General features: G+C 43.5%; 1 protein-coding gene across 1 annotated transcript in view; it reads left to right on the plus strand.

Annotated features, from left to right (window-relative positions):
• The first annotated feature begins 6,041 nt into the window (after nucleotides 1-6,041).
• The window catches only part of LOC126094116 (uncharacterized), a 155,227-nt gene continuing 136,046 nt past the window's right edge, over nucleotides 6,042-25,222 (plus strand). Inside the window, exons 1-2 of the mRNA XM_049908774.1 lie at nucleotides 6,042-6,117; nucleotides 23,804-24,834. Of these exons, the coding sequence (XP_049764731.1) occupies nucleotides 6,042-6,117; nucleotides 23,804-24,834 (1,107 nt within the window). The remainder of the gene's footprint in view (nucleotides 6,118-23,803; nucleotides 24,835-25,222) is intronic.

Genomic DNA, 25,222 nt, shown 5'->3' on the forward strand with positions numbered 1-25,222 from the left:
TACTTCTGACACAAAGCCAGAAACTATGAGGTGGTTGGGGAGCTGAGAGCCGTGATCTCAATTGTTTTGCTCGCCCCAGGTGTGAGGTTCGACCGAAGGATGACGGGTGCGCCCCTCGCCCAGCCGACAGATACGTACGTGATATAATAGGTTGGTGTATAAGTTCGTAGCGCTTTTGTTTTGTATGTTGGTATACCAGTTGCTATGGGTTTATTTATCGATTGTTATTTTTGTTTATAGTTCACTGTTGCTATTTGAGTTTACACACTGTCATTTTGTCATTTGGAGGTAGTGAGTGGAGCTGTGAACGCTGGAAAAAAGTGCCAAGTGGAAAAAATGTAGCATTTCCGTCATATTCTTCCGGTTTGGTCTAACGGAAGGGTAAAAACAGCGGGGACAGCCAGAAACATTTACATAATGTATGGGGATAATGCCACTAGACAGAGAACGGCAAGGTATGATTTTCTCGTTTCAAGGAGAACTGTTTTGACATTAGTGACTCTCAACACTCAGGAAGACCTTCGGGGTTTGATGAAGATCGTTCAAATGCATTAATCCACATGATCCACGTCAGCGTACTCGAGAACTGGCAAATGTGATGAATTCTGCTCATACCACCATAGCGCGACATTTGCATCCAACGGAGAAGGTTCGAAAATCGGATGTTTGGGTATCGGACGCTATACATCAAAAACATAAAAATCGGCAGGTGACCTTACGTGCATCTACGCCTGCTCGTCACCAGTTAGCTCATGAACAACGCCGACCATTCCTATTCCGTATCGTTACTGCTGACGAGAAATTGTGTCTTTACTTTAACATAAGGAAAAGAAAGGAATGGTCGAGCCCAAACAAAGCATCAACTGCCCGTACAAAGCCGTGCGCGCCTGGTGGGAGAGCAACGCTGTGGTGTACTACGAATTGCTTCACCGAGGGGTAACCTTCACTGCTGGTATTTGTCGTCAACAGCTGAGACATCTTGCAGAAGCAATTCAAGAGCAACGACCAGGAAGACTGCGTGATGTGATTCTACTCCACGATAACGCCCGCTCCCATTCTGCTGGACTGACAAAAAAAAAACTATACAGGAACTGGGTTGACAAGTCACCCCGCACCCACCTTATTAAGTTGATCTTGCACCCTTTCGCCTCTTCCACTCTCTATCGAAAAACCTTCAAGAGACTCCTTTCCGGATGAAAATGAACTCCGAACATGACTCGGCGAGTTCTCCGCCTCAAAACCACGTGACTCTACAGTCGCGGAATCGAAAAGATACCACAGCGTCGGCAGACCGTTGTACACAGCGAAAGAGAGTATATTATTGATGACTAAAGTCTCTGTTGTGTGAATCTGTTGTTTTTACTAAACTTGTGGAAAAACGCTACTAATTTATTCACCAATCCAATACCATGGCCCAACTACATTCCTGCAACCTTTGTTGCAGTCTCTGTTGCCGGCCTTCGGTCACAGAGTAGTGGACAGTCATAAAACTCTCACTTTTGGTTTTAAAGCTACAAATGAGTATTCTCAGTGCCTCTTAAAAAATCCTGTTACGTGGAGAATGATACAAAACTCAGTAACATTTGATGGTCTCCGTTTCAGTATACATAACGGTTTCCAGCACTACAATGCACCACTTTGTAACTTCGCCATTTATCTCTTAATAATGCATCGATTTCTATGTTGGGTGAAAAGTAAAATACACACAAAGGCTCTAAGAAAGAAGAATCTGTACAGTAGCGGCTGCCTGAGCTACAGGCTCGCACAATTGCGCTCTACGGTGAGCCCACCTGTTTGTTTCAATGATTCGGCACATTCAGCGGCACTGCAGCCTGCGAAACTCACCTGCATTACCTTCGCTGCACAAGTTCTGACATGGCACTCCTGCTGGTGGCACATGTGTACACTTTGGATGCAATGTTAGCTCTGGAAAGAGATTGGTTGGTCAGAAATTGAGGAACAAAGTCGTCTGGTAAGAAAAGGCTATATTGTTGAGTCCCAATGTATCCAAGTTATGTTGGTATTGTAAGTTGGCTGTTTAGGTTTTTATGTTGGTAACGCCACGTAGCGCTCTGTATGAAAACCACCGACTGTGCTCTGTGCAGTCTGTGGCTGGTTGGCATTGTTGAAATATTCTCTATTGTAGTGTTGGGCAGTTGGATGTGAACAGCGCATAGCATATATATATATATATATATATGATGACTTTTGAACACTATTAAGGTAAATACATTGTTTGTTCTCTGTCAAAATCTTTCATTTGCTAACTATGCCTTAGTGCCCTCAGTAGGTAGAATCTTTTTTAGCTGGCAGTATTGGCGCTCGCTGTATTGCAGTAGTTCGAGTAACGAAGATTTTTGTGAGGTAAGTGATTAATGAAAGGTATAGGTTATTGTTAATTAGGACCAGTCTTTTGTAGGGATTTTTGAAAGTCGGACTGCGTTGCACTAAAAAAATTGTGTGTCAGTTTAGTGTTGATAAAAATAAGTAAAGAGAGTAATGTCTGAGTACGTTCAGTTTTGCTCAGCTGTTTGAAAATCAAATAAAGTAAGAGGTTTATCAGCACAGTAATTCAAAAAATTTTCGAAGGGGACGTTTCAGTATACATAAATATGATATTCAGTTAATAAATATGTGCATGCCACCGAATTTCAAGGAGCGTTCACGGGGGTCACTAATTATGAGTAATCATCTTCCCACTGTAATCTCTGCTAACTTGCGACAAGTGTGGAAGATAAAATAACAGTTGAGTGCTACACCCACACGTTCAGCGACGCCTGTACCTAATATTCTTCCAAGCGGGACTTCGTCCACAGAACGCCAGGATATTTAGGTACCGTTTGGCAGCACTCATAATAAGCTTCTTCACTACTATGACGTAAGTCTGTCCGTGGTTATCTAACTCAACTCTGAGTATATACAGGGTGTACATAAAGTCCGGGAACGCTTTCAATTATTTATTGCACAAGAACCATATTGTACGGATGTAATACATGTGTCATTTTGAAGAGAAACTCTGAAGTTCTATTTTTTTTCATGTATACCGCCACAGCCTAGTTTGGTAATTTGCCGATAGTCAGCGCTAGTCGCAAACATAGCGAGTTCAGGTGCGGAGCGAGCTTTCTGTGTGTTGGAGTTCGACAAAAACAAGTGTGCTACAGGTGTTCGACGGATGTTTAGAACCAAGTACGGTAAGAAGCCGCCAACAAGGAAGCATCCACACGAACGCTTTGAATTTGAGCGTGATTCCCCAAAGGTAAATGTTTTTTGTGCCTTGTCAAGTAGAAAAGTGTACGGGCCATTCTCCTACACCGAGAGCGCCGTCACTGGATATTCCTACTTGGAAACGTTGCAGCAATGACTGATGCCTCAAACGCAGACTCTCCGTTCATCTTTCAACAGAATGGGGCTCGACCCCATTTTCATCGTGTAGTTCGTGGGTACCTGATCACGGAGCTGTCGTATCGATGAATCGGCCGTACTACAGAAGGGGATAGCTATTTCATGAAATAATCTCTGCGATCACCAGATCTCACTCCGTGTGACTTTTTTATGTGAGGACACATTAAAGATATGGTGTATGTACCGCCTCTACCACGTGATGTAGCAGAGATCCGGGAGAGAATACGGGAAGCGACTGTCACAGTCCACGATGCCATGCTGGGACGGGTATGGCAAGAATTCGATTACCGCATTGACGTCTGCCGGGTCACTCATGGTTCGCATATCGAATGTGTAAAGAAAAACAAAGAGAGACGTTCAGAGTTTCTCTTCGAAATGCAACATGTATGACATCTGTACAATGTTTAGTTCTTGTGCAATAAATAATTGAAAGTGTTCCCGGACTTTATGTCAGGATTCAGCTCAAAACTGGAACTTGTTGTCGATATTCCGAAACCTGGCTACTGAAGTACGAACGATGGAAATACAGCTCGACGCTTTCTTGAAAATTCGAAAACATCTGCTCTCATAAGATCATTGGACATAGATTTGATTGAAGGTTTTCACGTCATTTTACAAGTCATTTCTAGTGGACTTGAAACCAATATTGGTAAGTTCCACAATTATGCGCTGGTAAGTGCGAGAAAATTCGCTGAGCTGTATCCATGGAATTACATGTCCACTACAGTGCATAAGCTATTGATTCACAGTCCACAAATAACAGCCCACGCTTTGCTACCAATCGGTCAATTATCCGAAGAAGCAGAAGGAAGTGTTCACGAGTAAAACAATGGAAAACATTTCCAAGCGGCTTCTGATAACGTTCGATCCATATATATACAGTATCATAAAACTGTCACAAAAACATAAATGCTTCTCAGAGGAAGCAATAGGGCTATAACTGTCCCCTGCGATACCAATCACATCACGACGGACTGTAGAAGATTACGATGTTGATGCTGACTTTGAGAGCTTCGAGAGTGATACTGATTCGGATTACAAGGAATGAAACCAACCAGATCATTTTGTATACATCAGTCCGATTGCGTTTTGAATGTTATGACCGATTGTCTTCAATGGGTATTGTTATTATTATAGTAATAATAATAATTATTATTATTATTATAAAAATTACCCTATCGTTAATTATACTATTACTTTTATGTGTTGTATTTAATCTCAAAGTTTGAAGTTTGTTCCATTATATTATTGTACGGCAATTTTTGTGGCATCTAAAAAGTGTTATTCTACAATACATTTTCGACGAATATTCTGTTATTTTGGTTCAGTAAACAAATCACGTTGTCACTGCGTTAATTGTTGTAATTATAGATCTCCAAATCCTCCATATACCCTGTTATTAATAAATTATGAAGGGTTTTCCTGCGTCTCTTTGGCATATTTAATACTCCACTTTGTTTAGACGATTTTTAATTTCCAGTTCGTAACCAGCAACCAAACAATACCCATATGATGCGTTTTGTCTGAGTTAAAGGTTTTCTTGGGGTTTTGGCCACGTTTTGGAGAGTCTGCCCCACTGCGATCGGCTGTTGGGAATCCGAGTCCGCGCCAACTCGCGGGAATTGTCAGTTTCCTGGCCTCCAGCACACCCGAGCCGTGCGGTCCGGTAGGCAGTCGACCTGGCTTGGGGGCGCGCCGGGCAGCAACGAACGCTGTCAGCGTGGAGAGGAGGAAGGCACAGAGGAACGGAGCAAAGGCCTTGGCGCGATTGTTGGAGTCTTGTTGCCGCTCCGGGTGTACGCCAGTAGCAAAGTAGAGTGTGTGGGGAGGATTAATATAGGACTGCGACTGCGACATAAAAATTTTTTCAAATTTATTAAGTGATTTTTATAGTGTTTTCAACGCTAATTTCGGGAAAAATAGGCAAAAAATTCCATTACGTACAGTTATTTCACAAACTGCTTGTCCAGTTTTAGCTTTTTTCGATATTTCCGCACTCTAGTGAGTATGAATTTTGGTTTTTAGGATCTCCATAAATTGTTATTTAGCTGTTTTTCTACTAGATATACGTGCAATAAAGAGTAATTAGGAGAAACCAGCAGTATTTTCATGTCAGTGCTGCCCCTCCTCCCGCCATCACCAACCAGCGAGCTTCTGGTATTGTCCTTCAGTCCACAGTACCTCTTCACTCTGTGCTGTTCACGTGTTGTTGTTACCAGTGTTTTAAAGTAGTGACCGTTTTCTTGTGTTGTGAAGTTGTTTTATGGACGATGGACAGTGGCTACCAGAGGATGTATAAACTCGCCAGATTGCTTCTGCTACATTTGTGGTTACTATACCATTAAAACGCAACAAAGAAATATTTCCGATTTTCTTTAAAAGTGTATTTTGCCAATTTTGGTATAAAGTTAGGCCTTGGTCCCCACACAAAGTTTGTTCAGTGTGTGTTGAAGAACTGAGGCAGTGGTTTCAACGTAAAAAGCAGTCCCTACGTTTTGGAATACTAATGGTTTGGAGGGAGCCCAAAAATCATAGTGATGACTGCTAGTTTTGTTCTTGCAACGTACGAGGTTTCAATTTGAAAAACAAAGAGGATATTTCTTACCCTAACATTCAATCAGCCATTCGCCCTATTCCTCATGGACCTAGTACCAATACCCTCTCCTCCAGATTCTTTGGATGATATAGATGATCACGAGCCATTGGCTCAGCAAGGTGATAGTGAAGAAGACAGAGATTGCTATGATGCTGGCACAACCGATCCCATTCCATTCTCACAATCTGAAATGAACGATTTAGATAGAGACCTAGGCCTTTCTAAGGAATCGACAGAGGTTTTAGGCTCCAGGTACATCCTTTTCTTCGTATCGATCGATGGAAAAGGAGTTTGTATCTTTCTTCTATCAAGAAGGTGACCTGGTGTCTTGCAGTGATGTTCCTGGACTGACGGCACGTTTCAAAATAGAATATGCTTGTGAGGAGTCGAGACTTTTTATTGATTCTTCAAAAATAAGCCTTAAACCAGTACTTGTACACAATGGCAATAAGTACGTTTCTACACCAGTTGGACACTCGGTTCACTTTAAAAAAATGTTACGAAAACCTTGAACTGATTTTAAGCAAACTCTGCTATTCAGACCACAAATGGACACTATGTGGTGGTTTGGTCAACAAAGTGGCTATACAAAGTTCACTTGCTTTCTCTGCGAATGTGACAGCTGAGACAGAAAGCAACACTACATAAAAAGAGCTTGGCCCTTGAGAAAAACCTTACAGATAACAGCTTGGTCCTTCAGGAAAACCTTACAGCTAGGGGTTAAAAATGTTGAGAGGAAAAGCCTTGTGAATCCCAAAAAGGTGTTACTTCCACCACTTCACATTATGTTCGGGCTGATGAAACAATTTGTTAAAGCACTGCCAAAAGAAGGGAAGTGTTCCAGATATCTTTGTGGACAGTTTCCTGGTTTATCCGAGGCATATCTAAAGGTAGGAATCTTTGTCGGTCCAGACATTAGAAAACTAATGACAGATCCCAACTTTGTGGACAAAAGGGAAACAAAAGAAAAGGGAGCATGGACATCTTTTACATTAGTTATTACCGGTTTCCTAGGAAACAAAAGAGATCCAAACTACAATACAATCGTCGCAGACAAGCTCGACAACTTTAAGAAGCTGAGCTGTAACAAGAGCATTCAAGTTCATTTTCTCCACTGACATCTTGACTACTTCCCTTCAAAGCTTGGTGATGTAAGTGAAGAGCAGGCGAAAGATTCCACCAAGACATCAAAGAAATGGAAAGAAGATATCAAGGAAGATAGAACGTCGACATGATAGCGGACTACCTTTGGATGATAAAAAGAGATGATCCTCAACGAGTCCACAGCCGGAAAAGCAATAAAAGAAGCTTAGACAGAAAGCGAAAGCGTTATTATAAGGACTTATGAGCTTAAAGATAAATGGAAATTTACTGGAAATATAGTTTAGAACATGATTTATAAATTAAGTAAAATTTTATGACGTTGGAAAAAATGTGATAAATTGCTTATATTTTGTTATTATACTCAAAAATACTGCCTTTCTTGTGAGAAAACTTGACGTGATGAAAAAAAAAATGGAATGCAGTTTTGAAATCAGCGCTGAAAAGTACATAAAAGTCAGTTATCAAATTTCAAACAACTTAAAAAAATATTTTTTTGCAGACCTGTGTAACTGCTGTTGTTAAAGCGTTGTGGTGTGCCTGACGCCGTGAGAAATGAGGTACTACACCGTGTCTCCAGTCTTAACTTAGGGGAGGCCCCTAAATTCCTCTATACTCTGGATGCGGAAACCGGCTCCTGCGGTATTTACGTTGCAGGCCTCATATGTTGAAACCATTTACCAGGCATCCTCTTCCTCGCCCTAAACCTGACTGCAGTTACAACAGTAGTGTGAGCATGGACGTAATTTCATATTACTCTTTTCTACATCTGAATAGTTACCTGAGGTGTTTATTTGATGCATACTTCTGCTTCGTGATGTGTGACGAATTTGTTTCCTAAATCGCGTTTGTTTGCAATTGAACTGGTTCGTCACACGATGGCAAGCCCTCGGAAATTCTTTGTTATTATGTGATATTTGCTTATGCCTTATCCTTTGATAAAGTCTTCATCAAAAGCGTTCCGCCTGTTCAAGGAAATTAAGATTAAATTAATTGTTCGTTAAGTGAAGATATGCTAAGACCCAATTTAATGTGTTATCTTTTGGATAAGTGGGACAGACATTAAGATTGAACTGAATTTTCCGATTTGATCAGACTGAGTTCTTATTCTCTGCATTTGTAGTAGTAGAATTTTGCTGATGGGTTATCCGCAACTTCATTTCATCCTTTTAAAGGTATTGAGAAATTTTAAGGAAAATCTGTATTCCGTTATCTTAAGCAAATTGTGAAGATTGCTCTCAATGGGGAACTGCTTTAATGTATGTGATATTAAAAAAATGTGAGTTTTGTTAAGAGTATTCCTTAGGAATAAACGCACAGCATCAGCCGAGTCCATCACTCCACACTTTGGAAGTAATTTTTGTTTTCTTTAAATGTCAAATCGCTTAAGTTTACCATGTGGTACAATCATGACTCTTTTTCTTCTTTTTCTTGTGCCTTAGTCTCGAACTGGCGCAGTGTCGGTATGCTTAAGAACGGAATTAGCATTTCTTTTTGTGCCAACCACTCCATCCCAGGGTAGCACTTGCAACTTACGTCCTCAATTAGTTGCTGGATGTATTCCAATCTCTATTTCCCTCTACAGTTTTTGCCCTCTACAGCTCCTTGTAGTACCATGAAAGTCATTCCCTCATGTCTTAACAGATGTCCTACCATCCTGTCACTTCTCCTTGTCAGTGTTTTCCACATATTCCTTTCCTCTCCGATTCTACGCAGAACCACCTCATTACTCACCTTATCAGTCAACCAATTTTCAACCTTCGTCTACAGTACCACATCTCAAATGTTTCGATTCTCTTCTGTTCCGGTTTTCCCACAGTCCATGTTTCACTACCATACAATACTCCAAAAATAGTATGGTTAATTTTAAACGGTGGCTGGATGCCCGCCCTGTCTGCACCCCTTAACCCCGAGAATGGAATATGTGTCTCCCATTTGTCTGCGTGCACTGTTTCATATGAAAGTGAGCGAAAATTTTCTAAATGTTTTCAAATGGTGTAACTGGAGAGGAACTTGCGTGCGTACCAGCCCAGTAATAACCTAATGAGGTGCGGAAAACCACTTAAAAACCATTCCCACGCTGGTCGGTACTTCGACCCTCGTTGTTAATCCGCCAGAGGACTCAGTCTGGAGCCAACGCACCTGCCCATCACGGAAGTGGTGCTTTAACACGCATGTCTCTCTTGGCAGGTGAATTATTATGACCAGACACACACATTAGACTGGAAAAGGTGTGTCTATTACTGAAGGCTGACACCGCCATCTTACCTCACCAAACGTCAAAAACTTTGTATACAGTACTACGAGGGTTGCCCAGAAAGTAATGCACTGCATTTTTTTCTTCAACAATTCCTTATTGAACATAATGAGAATTACACACGCGAAAGAATTGTGTTTTATCTACACACTCTATTTTTCCACGTAATCTCCATCCCATTCTATGGCCTTTCTCCAGTGCAAAACAAGGGCGTGTATGCCCTGTCGGTACCAAACCTTGTCCTGCTGGCGGAGGCAGTGCTTCACTGTGTGAATCACCTCTTCATCATCCTCAAAATGTCTTCCAGGAATGGCATCTTTTAATGACCCAAACAAGCGAGTGTGAGTGGGCTAGGTCAAGGCTGTAGGATGGATGGGGTACGTCTGTCCAACCCTGCTTTGCGATGTGTTCAGCAGTCCTCAGCCATGTGGGGGGCCAAGCGTTATCGCGTTGCAGCAGAACTTTTCCTGGGTTGCTGCAGCGTCGAAGTCGCCGGAAGCTCTTTTTGAGTTTGCCCGCATCTCGTGGTCGTGCGGTAGCGTTCTCGCTTCCCACGCCCGGGTTCCCGGGTTCGATTCCCGGCGGGGTCAGGGATTTTCTCTGCCTCATGATGGCTGAGTGTTGTGTGCTGTCCTTAGGTTAGCTAGGTTTAAGTAGTTCTAAGTTCTAGGGGACTTATGACCACAGCAGTTGAGTCCCATAGTGCTCAGAGCCATTTTTTTTCTTCTTGAGTTTTGTTAATGTGTTGACATATGCTTCTGAATTAATGGTGCCACCTGTTGGCATCACATCAATGATAATCGCACCTTCACAGTCCCAGAACACAGTGGTCGTTATCTTACCAGTGGAAGCAGTTGATTTGAACTTTTTCTTCTGCGGGGAGTGGGAATGGCGCCATTCCATCGACTGTCGTTTTGTTTCGGGCTCAACACGGTGAACCCAGGCTTCATCACCTGTAGCAATCCGGAACAAGGAGGCCTCCCACTCAGCTTCAAAACGTTGCAAGAAATCAAGACAAACGATTTATCTGTGTGATTTGTGATCCACCGTTTGACACTGCGTGACCCATCTTGCACACACTTTTGAATATCCAAGAGTGCGGATAATTGCATACACACTTCCTTTTCTGATTGACAGATGTAGCGCCAACTGCCGAGTCGCAATGCTAATCACAACATAAGTTCGCTGCAACACGTCAGGTGTGACAGATGTGGATGGTCTCCCCGACCGCTGCAAATACTGAAGCTCTGATGACCTCATCCTCCATGCCCAGCGACTAACTGTACTTCTGTCGACAGCAGATGCTCCATAGACTTTGCACAAGCGTTAATGAATATTCCCCACAGTTTCTTTCTCTGCAGTGAGAATTTCAGTACATTACTTGTAATGTATATCACCTACAGACGCCATTTAGAAACTGTACTACAGCTACGCTATCTGTCGGAAGTGACGGAAACTTGGCACGCTCACTCAGAAACTTCAGATAATAAAAGCGTAAAGCCTAGTTTTCACGACGACACTAGGTTGCAGGCATCTTGGGGGGTTTTAGGCTAGGCAGTAGTGCGAGGTGTCCTGATGAACACTCACCAGTCGACGTGCAGGCAGGGAAATCAGGATGCGCTCAGTGTAAAGACATTTCAGCTATCAAGATATTAGCAGTAAATTTTCAGTGTGTTCGGCAGGCGATCATAGTAGGCAAAACTACCCTTTCCTTCCGCCTCCTCGATTTCTATGTCGCCATCTATGGCTGTTCTATCGCCCTCACCCCCACCCTTAAGTACCTTGGCGTCACCCTTGACCGTCGCCTCTCCTGGACCCCCCACCTCCGACATCCAAGCCAAGGCACGCTCCCGACTCCGTCTCCTCAAGCTCCTTTCTGGCCGTACATGGGGTCTGGACCCCTCCACCATCCTCCATACCTATAAATCCCTCATCTGTCCTATCCTTTGCTACGCCCACCCTGCCTGGATCTCCGCTCCCCCTACCTTTTACAAATCCCTTCAGATCCTACAATGCCATGCTCTTCGCCTCACCTATCACATCCGTCTCCACTCCCCCACGCAGATCCTGTACGACCTTATTCCATTCCCCCACCTCCTCCTTTTCCTCGAACGGATACGGATCCTCTACACCTCCTGTAAACTCGATCCTCCTCAACCACTTGTCTCTCCCATCCTCTCCCGCCCCCGTCCGCTACCGCGCCTGTATTTCCACGTCTCACCTGCTCTCCATCTCTCCACTCTCCATACCCTCTCCCAAGGTGGCTTCCGCCAGCTCCCCCTCCCTGATGTAGCCCTCCTCCCCTCCGTCTACCCCTCCTACCAACTTTGATACTCCCTCCCTCTTCCTGTGTTTGTTCCTATGGGCACCCTCTCTCCCTTCTCTCCCCCTTCCCTCCCTCCTCCCTCTCTCCCCCCTCCTCCCCCGGGCTTCCCATACCCCCATACCTTCATTCCTCTCCCCATCTCCTCTGCCCTTGGTATCTTTGCTCTCCCCTCTCCCCCCCACCACCTTCTTCCCCTCTTGGCAGGTCCCCGGACTCGCACACGTAAAGTGGACATTCGCATGCCAGAGATCATCGCCATCGTTTTAGTGTTGTGCCTCAGTGTTTTTCGCCGCCCACGCTCCATCGTTCACATGTCGTCTCGGTCACCAGTGTCCGTGTGGAGTGCCAACCGTTTTAGGTTTCTTCGCGTGTGAATGGCTAGATGTTATTTGTTTCTGTGTCTACTGTTTTTTGCCCCTCACGTTGTTCTCTGTGTCTCCATTATATTTTCTCTGTAAAACTTGTGGCTGAAGAGCAGTGTTGTGTGCTGCTGCCAGCCCACCTTATTGTAAGGTGTCAAATAACAATAAAGAAAAAAAAGAGTGTTCGGAATAAAGTTCCCGAATTTACTGCCCTCCAGGAAGCGTGTGGCGCCCAAATTATTCTCGGGATTGAGACCTGGCTGAACCCTGAGATAGAAAGTTCTGAAATATTTAGTGAGGGTTGGAACGTGTATCGGAAAGACAGATTAGACACTGTAGGAGGTGGTATCTTGATTGCAGTTGACAAAAATATTGTGTTTACTGAGGTCGAAGTAGAGTGTGACTGTGAAGTTATCTGGACGCGTTTAACAGGGCTAGGGGAAAAAAGATAATTGTTGGGTGTTATAACCGGCCACCAGGTTCCACCGTGACAGTTCTAGAATCATTCAAAGGGAGTCTACATTCTGTATCACAGAAGTACCCGGATCATGCTATATTAGTCGGAGGCGACTTCAGCCTACCTAGTATAGACTGGGATGTCTATGGATTCATTACAGATGGTACAGACAAGCCGTCGTGTGAATTACTTTTGAACACATTATCCGAAAACTGTCTTGAGCAGCTAAATCGACAGCCAACGCGTAATGGAAATATTTTAGATCTGGTAGCCACGAACAGACCAGACCTCATCGACGGTGTCAGTGTTAAGACTGGGATTAGTGATCATGATGTTGTCATTACGACTATGGTTACGAAAGTTAAAATGTCGATCAAGAAGACTAGGAGAGTATTCTTACTAGAAAGAGCAGATAAGCAGTTCTTAGCATTCCGCTTAGTAAATGAATCGACTTCATTTACTTCCGGTACGATGGACGTGGAAGAATTATGGGCAAATTTTAAACACATTGTAAATCACGCATTGGACAAGTATGTACCGAAAAAGTGGGTTGCGGACAGAAAAGACCCACCGTGGTTTAACAGCGCAATTCGGACAACGCTCAGGAAGCAAAGGCAGTTGCACTCGCGGTACAAGAAAGATCGGGAGAATGAGAACGGGCAAAAGTTATTAGAGATTCGTACTGCTGTAAAAAGAGCGATGTGTGAAGCATTCAACCACTACCACCGTCATACCTTAGCAAAATATCTTGCTGAAAACTCAAGGAAATTCTGGTCTTACGTAAAATCGGTAAGCGGTTCGAAGGCTTCCATCCAGTCACTCACTGATCAGTCTGGCCTGGCAACGGAAGGCAGCAAAACGAAAGCTGAAATTTTAAATTTAGCATTTGAGAAATATTTCACGCAGGAGGATCGTACAAACATACCGCCGTTTGAGTCTCGTAGAGATTCCCGTATGGAGGACATAGTGATAGACATCCCTGGGGTTGTGAAGCAGCTGAATGGGTTGAAAATAAATAAATCACCAGGTCCTGATGGGATTCCAATTCGGTTTTACAGAGAGTACTCTACTGCATTAGCTCCTTACTTAGCTTGCATTTATCGCGAATCTCTTGCCCAATGTAAAGTCCCAAGCGACTGGAAAAAAGCGCAGGTGACGCCTGAATTTAAGAAGGGTAGAAGGACGGATCCTCAACATTACAGACCAATATCCTTAACATCGGTTTGTTGCAAGATTCTCGAACCTATTCTCAGTTCGAATATAATGAATTTCCTTGAGACAGAGAAGTTGCTGTCCATGTATCAGCACCTCTGTAGAAAGCATCGCTCCTGCGAAACGCAACTCGCCCTTTTTTCACATAATATCTTGCGAACCATGGATGAAGGGTATCAGACGGATGCCATATTCCTTGACTTCCAAAAAGCGTTTGACTCGGTGCCCCACTACAGACTCCTAAGTAAGATACGAGCATATGGGATTGGTTCCCAAATATGTGAGTGGCTCGAAGACTTCTTAAGTAATAGAACCCAGTACGTTGTCCTCGATGGTGAGTGTTCATCGGAGGTGAGGGTATCATCCGGAGTGCTCCAGGGAAGTGTGGTAGATCCGCTGTTGTTTTCTGTCTACATAAATGATCTTTTGGATAGGGTGGATAGCAATGTGCGGATGTTTGCTGATGATGCGGTGGTGTACGGCAGGGTTCGTCGTTGAGTGACTGTAGGAGGATACAAGATGACTTGGACAGGATTTGTGATTCGTGTAGAGAATGGCAGCTAACTCTAAATATAGATAAATGTAAATTAATGCAGATGAATAGGAAAAATAATCCCGTAATGTTTGAATACTCGATTAGTAGTTTAGCGCTTGACACAGTCACGTCGATTAAATATTTGGGCGTAATATTGCAGAGCGATATGAAGTGGGACAAGCATGTAATGGCAGTTATGGGGAAGGCGGATAGTTGTCTTAGGCTCATTGGTAGAAGTTTGCGAAGATGTGGTTCATCTGTAAAGGAGACCGCTTATAAAACAGTAATACAACCTATTCTTGAGTACTGCTCGAGCGTTTGGGATCCCTAACAGGTCTGATTGAGGGAGGACATAGAAGCAGTTCGGAGGCGGGTTGCTAGATTTGTTACTGGTTGGTTTGATCATCACGCGAGTGTAACGGAAATGCTTCAGGAACTCGGGTGGGCGTCTCTAAAGGAAAGGAGTCGTTCTTTTCGTGAATCGATAGGGAGGTAATTTAGAGAATCAGCATTTGAGGCTGGCTGCAGTACAATTTTACTGCCGCCAACTTATATTTCGCGGAAAGACCGCAAAGATAAGACAAGAGATTAGGGCTCGTACAGAGGCATATAGGCAGTCATTTTTCCCTCGCTCTGTTTGGGAGTGGAACAGGGAGAGAAGATGCTAGTTGTGGTACGAGGTACCCTCCGCCACGCACCGTATGGCGAATTGCGGAGTATGTATGTAGATGCAGATGTAGAAGGCAACTCGACTCATTATTATATGTATGAGAAAACAGTAAGTAGTGAAGAATAATACAAGTTTAATGTTGTTACATTTTTTAAACTTTCATGGCCATTAACAAACAAAGACTGACTGCTACTACTTACCGAACCTAAATGACATTTCGTTCATCGTTACTGACCCATTAACTATGTTTCTTTCCCTCAGTTCTCCCAACAGTTTCGTTTTGCGTCTTGACGTATCAGCTATATCAGGCTCATCATAACTTGACGATAAACTGTAATCAATGCCTGTAAATTGTTATCACCAGCATCTTCACGAATATGAGGCTCCACCAGGCGACCAATTCCCGAAAATACGTAAGTCTCATCGTCTGACCAGCTAGACTCATGTCTTCTGGAAACAAACACGCGAATCATTTTTGTGTGACCAGTTTCGCCTGCGAACTGCTTTTACCCAGGCGTCCATTAGATATTTCCTTTTTCTTTGAAGCCTGAAATATCGTAATAATTACGAAATAAGAAACAATAGTAAAATAACTAACGCCAAGGTGACAGCCATAGGTTAAAAACACATCATTAAACTACATCTGTTAATGCCGTATTAGCCCAAAAATAAGCGGCAACCCTAGATTTCAAGGAAGAAACTTAAAAAAAAAAAGATTTTGCACGAAAATAAGTCGCACACTGACTGAGAGGAGAAAAACTACCAAAAATCTATTTTTACTTACACGTAACACAGGTATTTACCGAAAACGTTTGTTCTAACATTTGATACAAAATGTTCGCAACGTATTTTATCTTATTTACTCTTATCGCTATCAGTTCCCGTACTCAGTTCATCATTCTCACTCTCACTCCTATCATTTTCTTCATTCTCTTCCTACAGTACGTCGTCCTCAGTGCCATCACCGCATTCGGCATGCAGCACTTTTTGAACCCCTTCATGATGGCCTCTGATAGTGTTAAGGGCCGTGAAGTGCGAAGACACTCACACAAAAGGATGACAGGCGGTTTCTCTGTCTTACCAAACGGGTAAGGACATGGTATTCTTCCAAGAGCCAATCTGAATACAATTTTCGTAGGTTGTCCTTGAACCGTTTGCTTGTTGCAACATCTAGTACCCGTAGGTTTGAAGCCATTCCTCCAGGTATTACGACAAGAATTGTCTTTAGGACAACAAGTTTATCTTTTACTTCAGCTGTTAGATGTCTCTTAAAAGCTCTCAAAACTAACATGGCTCTCTTAGCAAACAATGCCCCATATCTGCGATTCCAAACGGTGGACAATCAACCATCTGCTGCGTGATCATCCAGCCCTTACCTTGGCAGCGAATCACTAATACCCTAGTACATAGAGGAGCCGAAAAGTCGTTCAGCTTACATTAATTCTGGCAAAAGATTTTTTTCTAGGATCGTTTGTTATGGTGTGAGTATGCCAAATCTAAGTTTTCGACCTCGAAAGTGGGGGGCAAAACTTTTGGTGACCGAATAAATTCGAAATTTTCGGACTTTTTCCAGTTTTCCGCTTATAACTCGAAAACAGTCCATATTTAGGAAATAATCACCCTTCAGTAAAATAAATAGGATAAAATCCTGCGTCGGTTAAAAGAAAATAATTAAAAATTGATCCAGTCGTTCGATTTTTATGGGGATCCAAAAAACAGCAAATTTATCCAACTTTGCCGAAAACTGTGTTTTGTCCATTTTAAATGTGCTGCAAATTTCCAACATCAAATTTTGTCAATACCGTCCTCCCCTCCCCCCCCCCCCCCAATCCTGCTAAAAAGTTGTGCATAGCATCAGGCCATGAGTTCTAAAAGCATCAATGCTTCCAAACTGGACCAATTTTGAAATTTTTTTCTAAACATAAAGCAAAATTGAGGAAAGCCTGTATTCACACTATCGGGTTTTCGCTCTTTCTTGATGTATGCAACTCTGATTTCATTCTGATGATATAATGTGGCATCTGAATGCATTTGAAACTGGTTTTAAGGAATTTTATGAGAATTTGAAAATCTAATTTTTTGGTAATTTTCGCCTAGTACTGCTGGTGTCTTGTTCGCAACATATATTCTATGTTAGGTCTAAAAGCATATTTTCCATGTACCTACTTGTACATCCATTTAAATACATAAGAAAAAATTGGGTTTTATTACTAACTTAGGGAAGTTGGTCATCCAGAATACATTCTGCCTAAAGAAATCCCACATGACTTATATCTTCAATGAATAGGTGAATATGTGCACATCAAAGAAGGGCGCTTGGCGAGCTGTTTCGTAATGTTGAGATAAGGAGGGAGTGGGACGAAGAGTTGGATCGCAGAAAGGGGAGAGCAGGTAACCTGTTCCCTCGTGTGGGGACGTCGTTGCTCCTTAAGGGGACCGAATGATAGGGAGGGGGCGAGGGGGGGCGGCCTACTCCCCCACCTTAGCTTTACCATCGAGCTCTTCAGTTCAGATCTTTCAACCAATGTGTACGGCTACCAAAGTGTTGTGAGAGAAAGTTGTGGGGAGAAGATCAATGTATGGCACGAGGACAACGACCACCCACAGCATCAATGAGCTGAGATATCATCTTTTTGTGAAGATGTCAACAAAGGTGAAGTTCATCTTACCCCGACTTCTCTAGCACTCGATGCTGCAGACCTGCACAGTTACAGAGCATTCCTCCAAGTTTAGTGGTGGATGGGAAACACGCTAGGCCCACTTGAATGAGGTTGGGGATGGGACAGTCTCGGACTCACTCCCATTCCTATAATGAAAGAACCTGCTCCCCAGGAGCTTCTGAAACTGGCGTCCCGCAGCTGCAAAATGTGATGCACCAGTGCATGCAGTTGTCGCACATTTTCGCAAAGTTGGAAACATTTGCTGTTTATTGGATCCCCATAAAAATCTAACTTCTGTATCAATTTTCAAATTTTTTCTTTTAATCGACGTAAGATTTCACTCTCTTTGTTTTAATATAGAACGTTTATTTCCAAAATATGGACCGTTTTCGAGTTACAAGCCAAAACCTGGAATGAGTCTGAAAATTTCGTGATTTTTCGACCACCAAAAGTTGTCCCCCCACTTTCGAGGTGGATAACTTACATTTGGCACATCCACACCACACCAAACGTTCATAGAAAAAAAATCAATTAATGTAAGCTGAAAACTCGCTATATACTGGACTATAAACCCATATGAAAGTTTTCTTTGGGCATGGGTTTTCTCTTCAGAATGACGTAAAAGGGTAACTTTTCCACATCGGCTGTAACAGCTAACATCGCAGTAATTCTATTTTCATCATCGCCAGCTCCTCTTCATGAGATACTTTTTGCTCCTTTCATGTCTACTGTCGTACTGCTCGGCAAGTTAAAAATTCTGCTGTGTCGTCAGTATTTCCAAATTGATGAAAAGGGTATGAGTGACACTTTCGCAACTGGACGACGTAATGCTGGAAATTGACCAGCTTCTCCTCGAAAACTGGTGACATTCTCTTTGCTAGCTTAGTACTTCGTCGGAAAGCAAGACCATTCTCCGCATCAAGAGACGACACCAACCAATACTCGCACGAAACTCTCGTTGTGGCACATTTAAGACTTTTGCTTATTCCAAGGCCTAGAGTTGGATAATTTCCGTGAGACAGGTATACCATCTTTCCTCTTATCTTGCACATAGGAAAGAACCTTAGATCCAATTTCCGCATACTTGGCTCATTTCGGTCCCATGAATGATTATCTCTTTGAAACTGCTTTCTGTAATTTTTGTTCTGAAGCAATCCGACGTCACACATTACATTCGTCCAGTCCATACTTTCTTCAGCCCACTCTGGTGGTTGTGGTTTTGGCGCAACGGACAATGGTAAACTTGAAGCTTGCGTCGTAACTACGCCGAATTCCTTAGCTTGATGTTGCTTTTCGCTCTAAATGGTCGTTCATATCGTAATAAATCAGGCTTTCTTACTAGCATCTAACCGAAACTGAATTATAACCTAAGGAAACAACGCTGGTAGCCCTACACAATGTTAAAGCCGATAAAAAAACAGGAAAAGTTCACATTGTTGTGTAATAAATACCTTGTCTCCTCTTTCGACTACAGACGCTAGTTGTACTGTTGCAAATGAACTTAATTTTTGTACAGCAACTGTGTGTAAAAAGACAACGTAGCTTAACTTTTCGAGGATGGAATTTAGGTAAAAACTGCGGCTTTTTTGGGTCATTACGGTACTAGATTTGTTAAAACCTTTTACACATACATAAACTGTTTAAAGACAGTGGTGCTTCAGGCAAGACAAACTTTAATGTAATTATTTACGTTACGCACAGTACAAAATCAAATATACGAAAGGTGTTCTATTTAAACACGCACTGAAACATATTCCTTTCCTTATATCTCCCGTCTGTCTTACGAAAAATTACAGCCCAACACGCCGCACGTATTGACCAGTATGTCAAAACCCTATCCCCATTTCTACAACCTATCAGTACGCAAACAGTTGTTTACACGACCCCTAGAATCATAATATGACAGCGACCGCAAAGTACTGACGACAGTGACACCAGTGATGCTGTATACATTATTGCCAAACTAGAAATGTACAATGTGCTCAAAGTTTTTTTTTTAAAAAAAGGAAAAAAACATCCTCCGAAGAGACCTTGAAGGCCCAACGGTACCGATAGACCGCCGTGTCATCCTCAGCCCTTAGGCGTTAAGCATACCGCTCTCTCGACCGATGTCAGTTTTCGTGGCGCTGCCGCTACCTCTCAGTCAAGTAGCTCCTCAATTGGCCTCACAAGGGCTGCGTGCACTCAGCTTGCCAACAGCACTTGGCAGACCCGGATGGTAACCCATCCAAGTGCTAATCAAGCCAAACAGCGCATAACTTCAGTGATCTGACGGGACCCGGTGTTACCACTGCGGGAAGGCAGTTGGCGTCCATAGTTGAAGTTCCAGTTTCAAAGCGCTGTGGAAACACAACCGCTGCTCAGGATGACGTCCAAACTGAACAGCGTGATACTGACGAAGGGGAAACTTTACGGGGAAAAAAATTACCAATAGATGGCACTATAATCGTCTTAACGTAACTGGGGTCGGCTACAAATGATAAACAGGACGAGCAGGACACATCTCAACGAAAAATTCTGCCCTTCGATAACCTATGCCGGCAACCCGCATCACAGTAACCTTTGCAGAATAAAGTACTACCGGTTGATGAGCGTACGGATTTAACGTTTCCCATATTCTGCAGTTATGCGTATTGACATGTCCTTGGAGATGGAAATGGGCTTCGTTTGTCCACAGAATGTTCCATAGCCATTAATAGGCGACTTCCATGTGAGCAGGAAATTCGAGAGCGATCGTTTGTCTTGCTGGCAGGTCAACAGGAAGCAACTATTGAACATGGGTGATTTTGTGTGGACAGCAATGCAGGATGTTCCGTAATTTTTAATGCACGTTGCGTGCAGGCATGACAAACGTTCGGGCAGTTCCCGGTAGATTGCATGTTTACCGTTAATGCTCGACCTCTCCTGCAGTGCTCTGGTCCCACCTGCGACCGATATCACTTACTGTCTGGAAAGAACCACTGTCTGGGTAAGAACTACCTACCTCCCAAAAGAGTAGGAGTGGAGGTGGTGGTGGCGGTGAGAAAGACGCGAAGGTAGCGATCTACATCTACATCTACATCTACATCTATACTCCGCGAGCCACCTTACGGTGTGTGGCGGAGGGTACTTATTGTACCACTATCTGATCCCCCCTTCCCTGTTCCATTCACGAATTGTGCGTGGGAAGAACGACTGCTTGTAAGTCTCCGTATTTGCTCTAATTTCTCGGATCTTTTCGTTGTGATCATTACGCGAGATATATGTGGGCGGTAGTAATATGTTGCCCATCTCTTCCCGGAATGTGCTCTCTCGTAATTTCGATAATAAACCTCTCCGTATTGCGTAACGCCTTTCTTGAAGTGTCCGCCACTGGAGCTTGTTCAGCATCTCCGTAACGCTCTCGCGCTGACTAAATGTCCCCATGACGAATCGCGCTGCTTTTCGCTGGATCATGTCTATCTCTTCTATTAATCCAACCTGGTAAGGGTCCCATACTGATGAGCAATACTCAAGAATCGGACGAACAAGCGTTTTGTAAGCTACTTCTTTCGTCGATGAGTCACATTTTCTTAGAATTCTTCCTATGAATCTCAACCTGGCGCCTGCTTTTCCCACTATTTGTTTTATGTGATCATTCCACTTCAGATCGCTCCGGATAGTAACTCCTAAGTATTTTACGGTCGTTACCGCTTCCAATGATTTACCACCTAAGGCATAATCGTACTGGAATGGATTTCTGCCCCTATGTATGCGCATTATATTACATTTATCTACGTTTAGAGAAAGCTGCCAGCTGTCGCACCATGCATTAATCCTCTGCAGGTCTTCCTGGAGTACGTACGAGTCTTCTGATGTTGCTACTTTCTTGTAGACAACCGTGTCATCTGCAAATAGCCTCACGGAGCTACCGATGTTGTCAACTAAGTCATTTATGTATATTGTAAACAATAAAGGTCCTATCACGCTTCCTTGCGGTACTCCCGAAATTACCTCTACATCTGCAGATTTTGAACCGTTAAGAATGACATGTTGTGTTCTTTCTTCTAGGAAATCCTGAATCCAATCACAAACCTGGTCCGATATTCCGTAAGCTCGTATTTTTTTCACTAAACGTAAGTGCGGAACCGTATCAAATGCCTTCCTGAAGTCCAGGAATACGGCATCAATCTGCTCGCCAGTGTCTACGGCACCGTGAATTTCTTGGGCAAATAGGGCGAGCTGAGTTTCACATGATCTCTGTTTGCGGAATCCATGTTGGTTATGATGAAGGAGATTTGTATTATCTAAGAACGTCATAATACGAGAACACAAAACATGTTCCATTATTCTACAACAGATTGACGTAAGCGAAATAGGCCTATAATTATTCGCATCTGATTTATGACCCTTCTTGAAAATGGGAACGACCTGCGCTTTCTTCCAGTCGCTAGGTACTTTACGTTCTTCCAGCGATCTACGATAAATTGCTGATAGAAAGAGGGCAAGTTCTTTAGCATAATCACTGTAGAATCTTAAGGGTATCTCGTCTGGTCCGGATGCTTTTCCGCTAGTAAGTGATAGCAGTTGTTTTTCAATTCCGATATCGTTTATTTCAATATTTTCCATTTTGGCGTCCGTGCGACGGCTGAAGTCAGGGACCGTGTTACGATTTTCCGCAGTGAAACAGTTTCGGAACACTGAATTCAGTATTTCTGCCTTTCTTCGGTCGTCCTCTGTTTCGGTGCCATCGTGGTCAACGAGTGACTGAATAGGGGATTTAGATCCGCTTACCGATTTTACATATGACCAAAACTTTTTAGGGTTCTTGTTTAGATTGTTTGCCAATGTTTTACGTTCGAATTCGTTGAATGCTTCTCTCATTGCTCTCTTTACGCTCTTTTTCGCTTCGTTCAGCTTTTCCTTATCAGCTATGATTCGACTACTCTTAAACCTATGATGAAGCGATGCACAAATAGGCAGACTATATTCATCCAGTATTTGAGAATGAGAGCTCTTAGTGACTTGCAACCACCTACACACATGATTTCGTACTTTACGAGACTTCTACTTGCTGACACGCCCCACAAAATAGTGAAAGAAAGAAACGTTTACGCTTACTACGTTTTCGCTGCTCTTGTAGTAAAACTGCGGCATCAGGCATGAGCTTTTACTTCTAACTCTGCTTGCAACAAATTTTGCAGACAATATTCACATATACCACTGAATATACTTGCAAAAATAAAGCATTGTGCGATATAGTTCGTGAGATATGGTGCCATAAACATTGAGATGCATGAAAAACAGCTGTATAATGCACGACGTTCTGATTTATTACTTCTTCACTACTAAGTCTATTCGCAACAGATTTCGTTGACAGTATGCACATGTACCGCTGGATGAACCTAAAAAAACTATGTTATTGTACGACACATAGTTCACCAGATATGATGTCATAAATATTGACCAGTGTGAGAACGAAAGTGCAGGGCGAAATTCACTAGAGATACAGTTGAAATATTTGTACAAACAGGTGTGAAATATGTTAACATATGTGAAAAATATGTGACATGTGAGTACGCAGCCAAAGTCCAGAGTAAAAAGCTCCTCCTAAACCCCAGGATCGATTTCAACAGAACTTGGTACACATATTACCTACTATCTGGAAAGAAATACTGTGAGAGCGATAACATATAGAAGGAATGGGCTAGTAGCAGATGGAGAGACAGAGAGGGGAAAGGATGAGTTGGTTATAAATATGGGAGAGAAGAGAAGAGACGGACAGAGAGAGAGGGAGAGGGAAGAAGAGATGGATAGAGTGAGAGAAAGAAGAAAGGGACAGAGGGAGAGGCAGGATGAGATGGACAGAGGGGAGGAGGAGACAGAGGAGTTGAGGAGGACAGACGGGGGAGGAGGAGATGGACAGAGGGATAAGAAGCAGATGGACAGAGGGGGGAGATGCAAACGGACGGAGAGTGAGAGGGAGGAACAGATGGGCAAAGAGGGGAAGGAACAGATGGGCGAGAGAGTAGCAGGAGGAGATGGACATAGAGGAGGGGAGGAGGAAGTGAACAGAGAGAGAAGGAAGAGTAAGGTGAACTAACAGAAGATTGGAATAAAGTACATACCTGGGCAACATTGGGTACTCAGTTAGAAACCTCTAAAACCCTTTCAACAGACTTCTTTTTCACATCGTGTATTCGTATATTGAAAAATGTCTCCAGTGCTGAAGGGACAACGACGATTTACATTATCTGTCTGTTGTAGCGACACTGATCTACGCGTCGTACGGGTCGTTCATGGGATGGCCCGCGCCGACCCTGCTCATCCTCGAGTCTGAGGACTCGCCCGTCCCGTTGACGGCCGACGAGGGCTCGTGGCTGGCGTCCATCAACTCGCTCACCATGCTGGTCGGCATATTCGCCGCCGGGTTCGCCGTGGACCGCGTGGGCCGGAAGAAGCTGCTGCTGGCCGGCGCCGTGCCCCTCCTCGTCTGGTGGCTGATGGTCGCCTTCGCCGACTCCTTCGGCATGCTGCTAGCCGCCAGGTCAATCGGCAGCCTCAGTGGCGGACTCATCAACACCGTGATGCCCATGTACCTGTCTGAAATTGCCGACGCCGACATACGGGGCACAATCATAACTGTTCACAATGTGCTGACGGATACTGGCAGTTTGTTGATCTACTGCCTCGGCCCTTACCTATCTATTACGAATGCCGCTGCTATTTGTGCAACCTTACCCGTTATTTTTTTCATCACCTTTGTATGGATGCCCGAATCACCGTACTTCCTCTTAATGCGACGCACGGAACAAGACGCCGTCAATACACTTCAGAAGATAAAGGGAAATCTCAGCCCCGAGGAGCTAAAGGCGGAACTGGACATGATGCATGACAGCATACGGCGGAAGCAAGAAACGAAAGGAAAGCTTAAAGACCTGCTGACCATACCAGTGCATCGTCGGACACTGCTCGTAACGTTAGGTTTCATTATACTGCAAATGTCCACCGGCGCTATAGCGCTGTCGACTTACACGAACACAATATACAAAATGAGCGGCAGTGAACTCGATCCGAACTTGTCCTCTATTATGCAGATCTCTGTCCAGCTCTTGTCGAGCGTCGGGGCGTCATTAGTGATTGACAGGTTCGGTCGGAAGACGCTCGTCATGGTGTCTCTGGTAACCTGCGGCGTCTGCCTCGCTGTTGAGGGCGCCTACTTCTACGTCAACGACGTCCGAGGAGACGTCCCTTCCGCCTTCGCCTGGGTGCCACTCGCTGCCATGATTGGCTTCAATGTAAGAGACGTCTAGTTTTATATAATACTATGCTGCAGCGTATGCACAGTACCATGTCTGACTACAGCTGTTTATTGGAAAAAACATCTGTGGAAAAAGACGTAAAAGTATCGTATACATAATCAGAATTTTGTCAACAAGTGATTGATTACACAGTGTGCTCGATTATTTTTTATTCCATTTTCTCAAGCGATAGAGACACGAGAGTAATGTTTCTGGCCCCATTAGTCAATCCAGAAGGTCGTACACGATACTATTCCTATTACCATCTAAACTTGACCTTAAATGACATCGTAACAGTCTGAAATCACTCTAGGAACACCAGAATACGAATTCGACACCATTGTAGGTAGTTTTTTTATTAATTTTATATATTACTTCTTTTACA

This window comes from Schistocerca cancellata, chromosome 1 (genome assembly GCF_023864275.1).
Source record: "Schistocerca cancellata isolate TAMUIC-IGC-003103 chromosome 1, iqSchCanc2.1, whole genome shotgun sequence".
Lineage (NCBI taxonomy): Eukaryota > Metazoa > Arthropoda > Insecta > Orthoptera > Acrididae > Schistocerca > Schistocerca cancellata.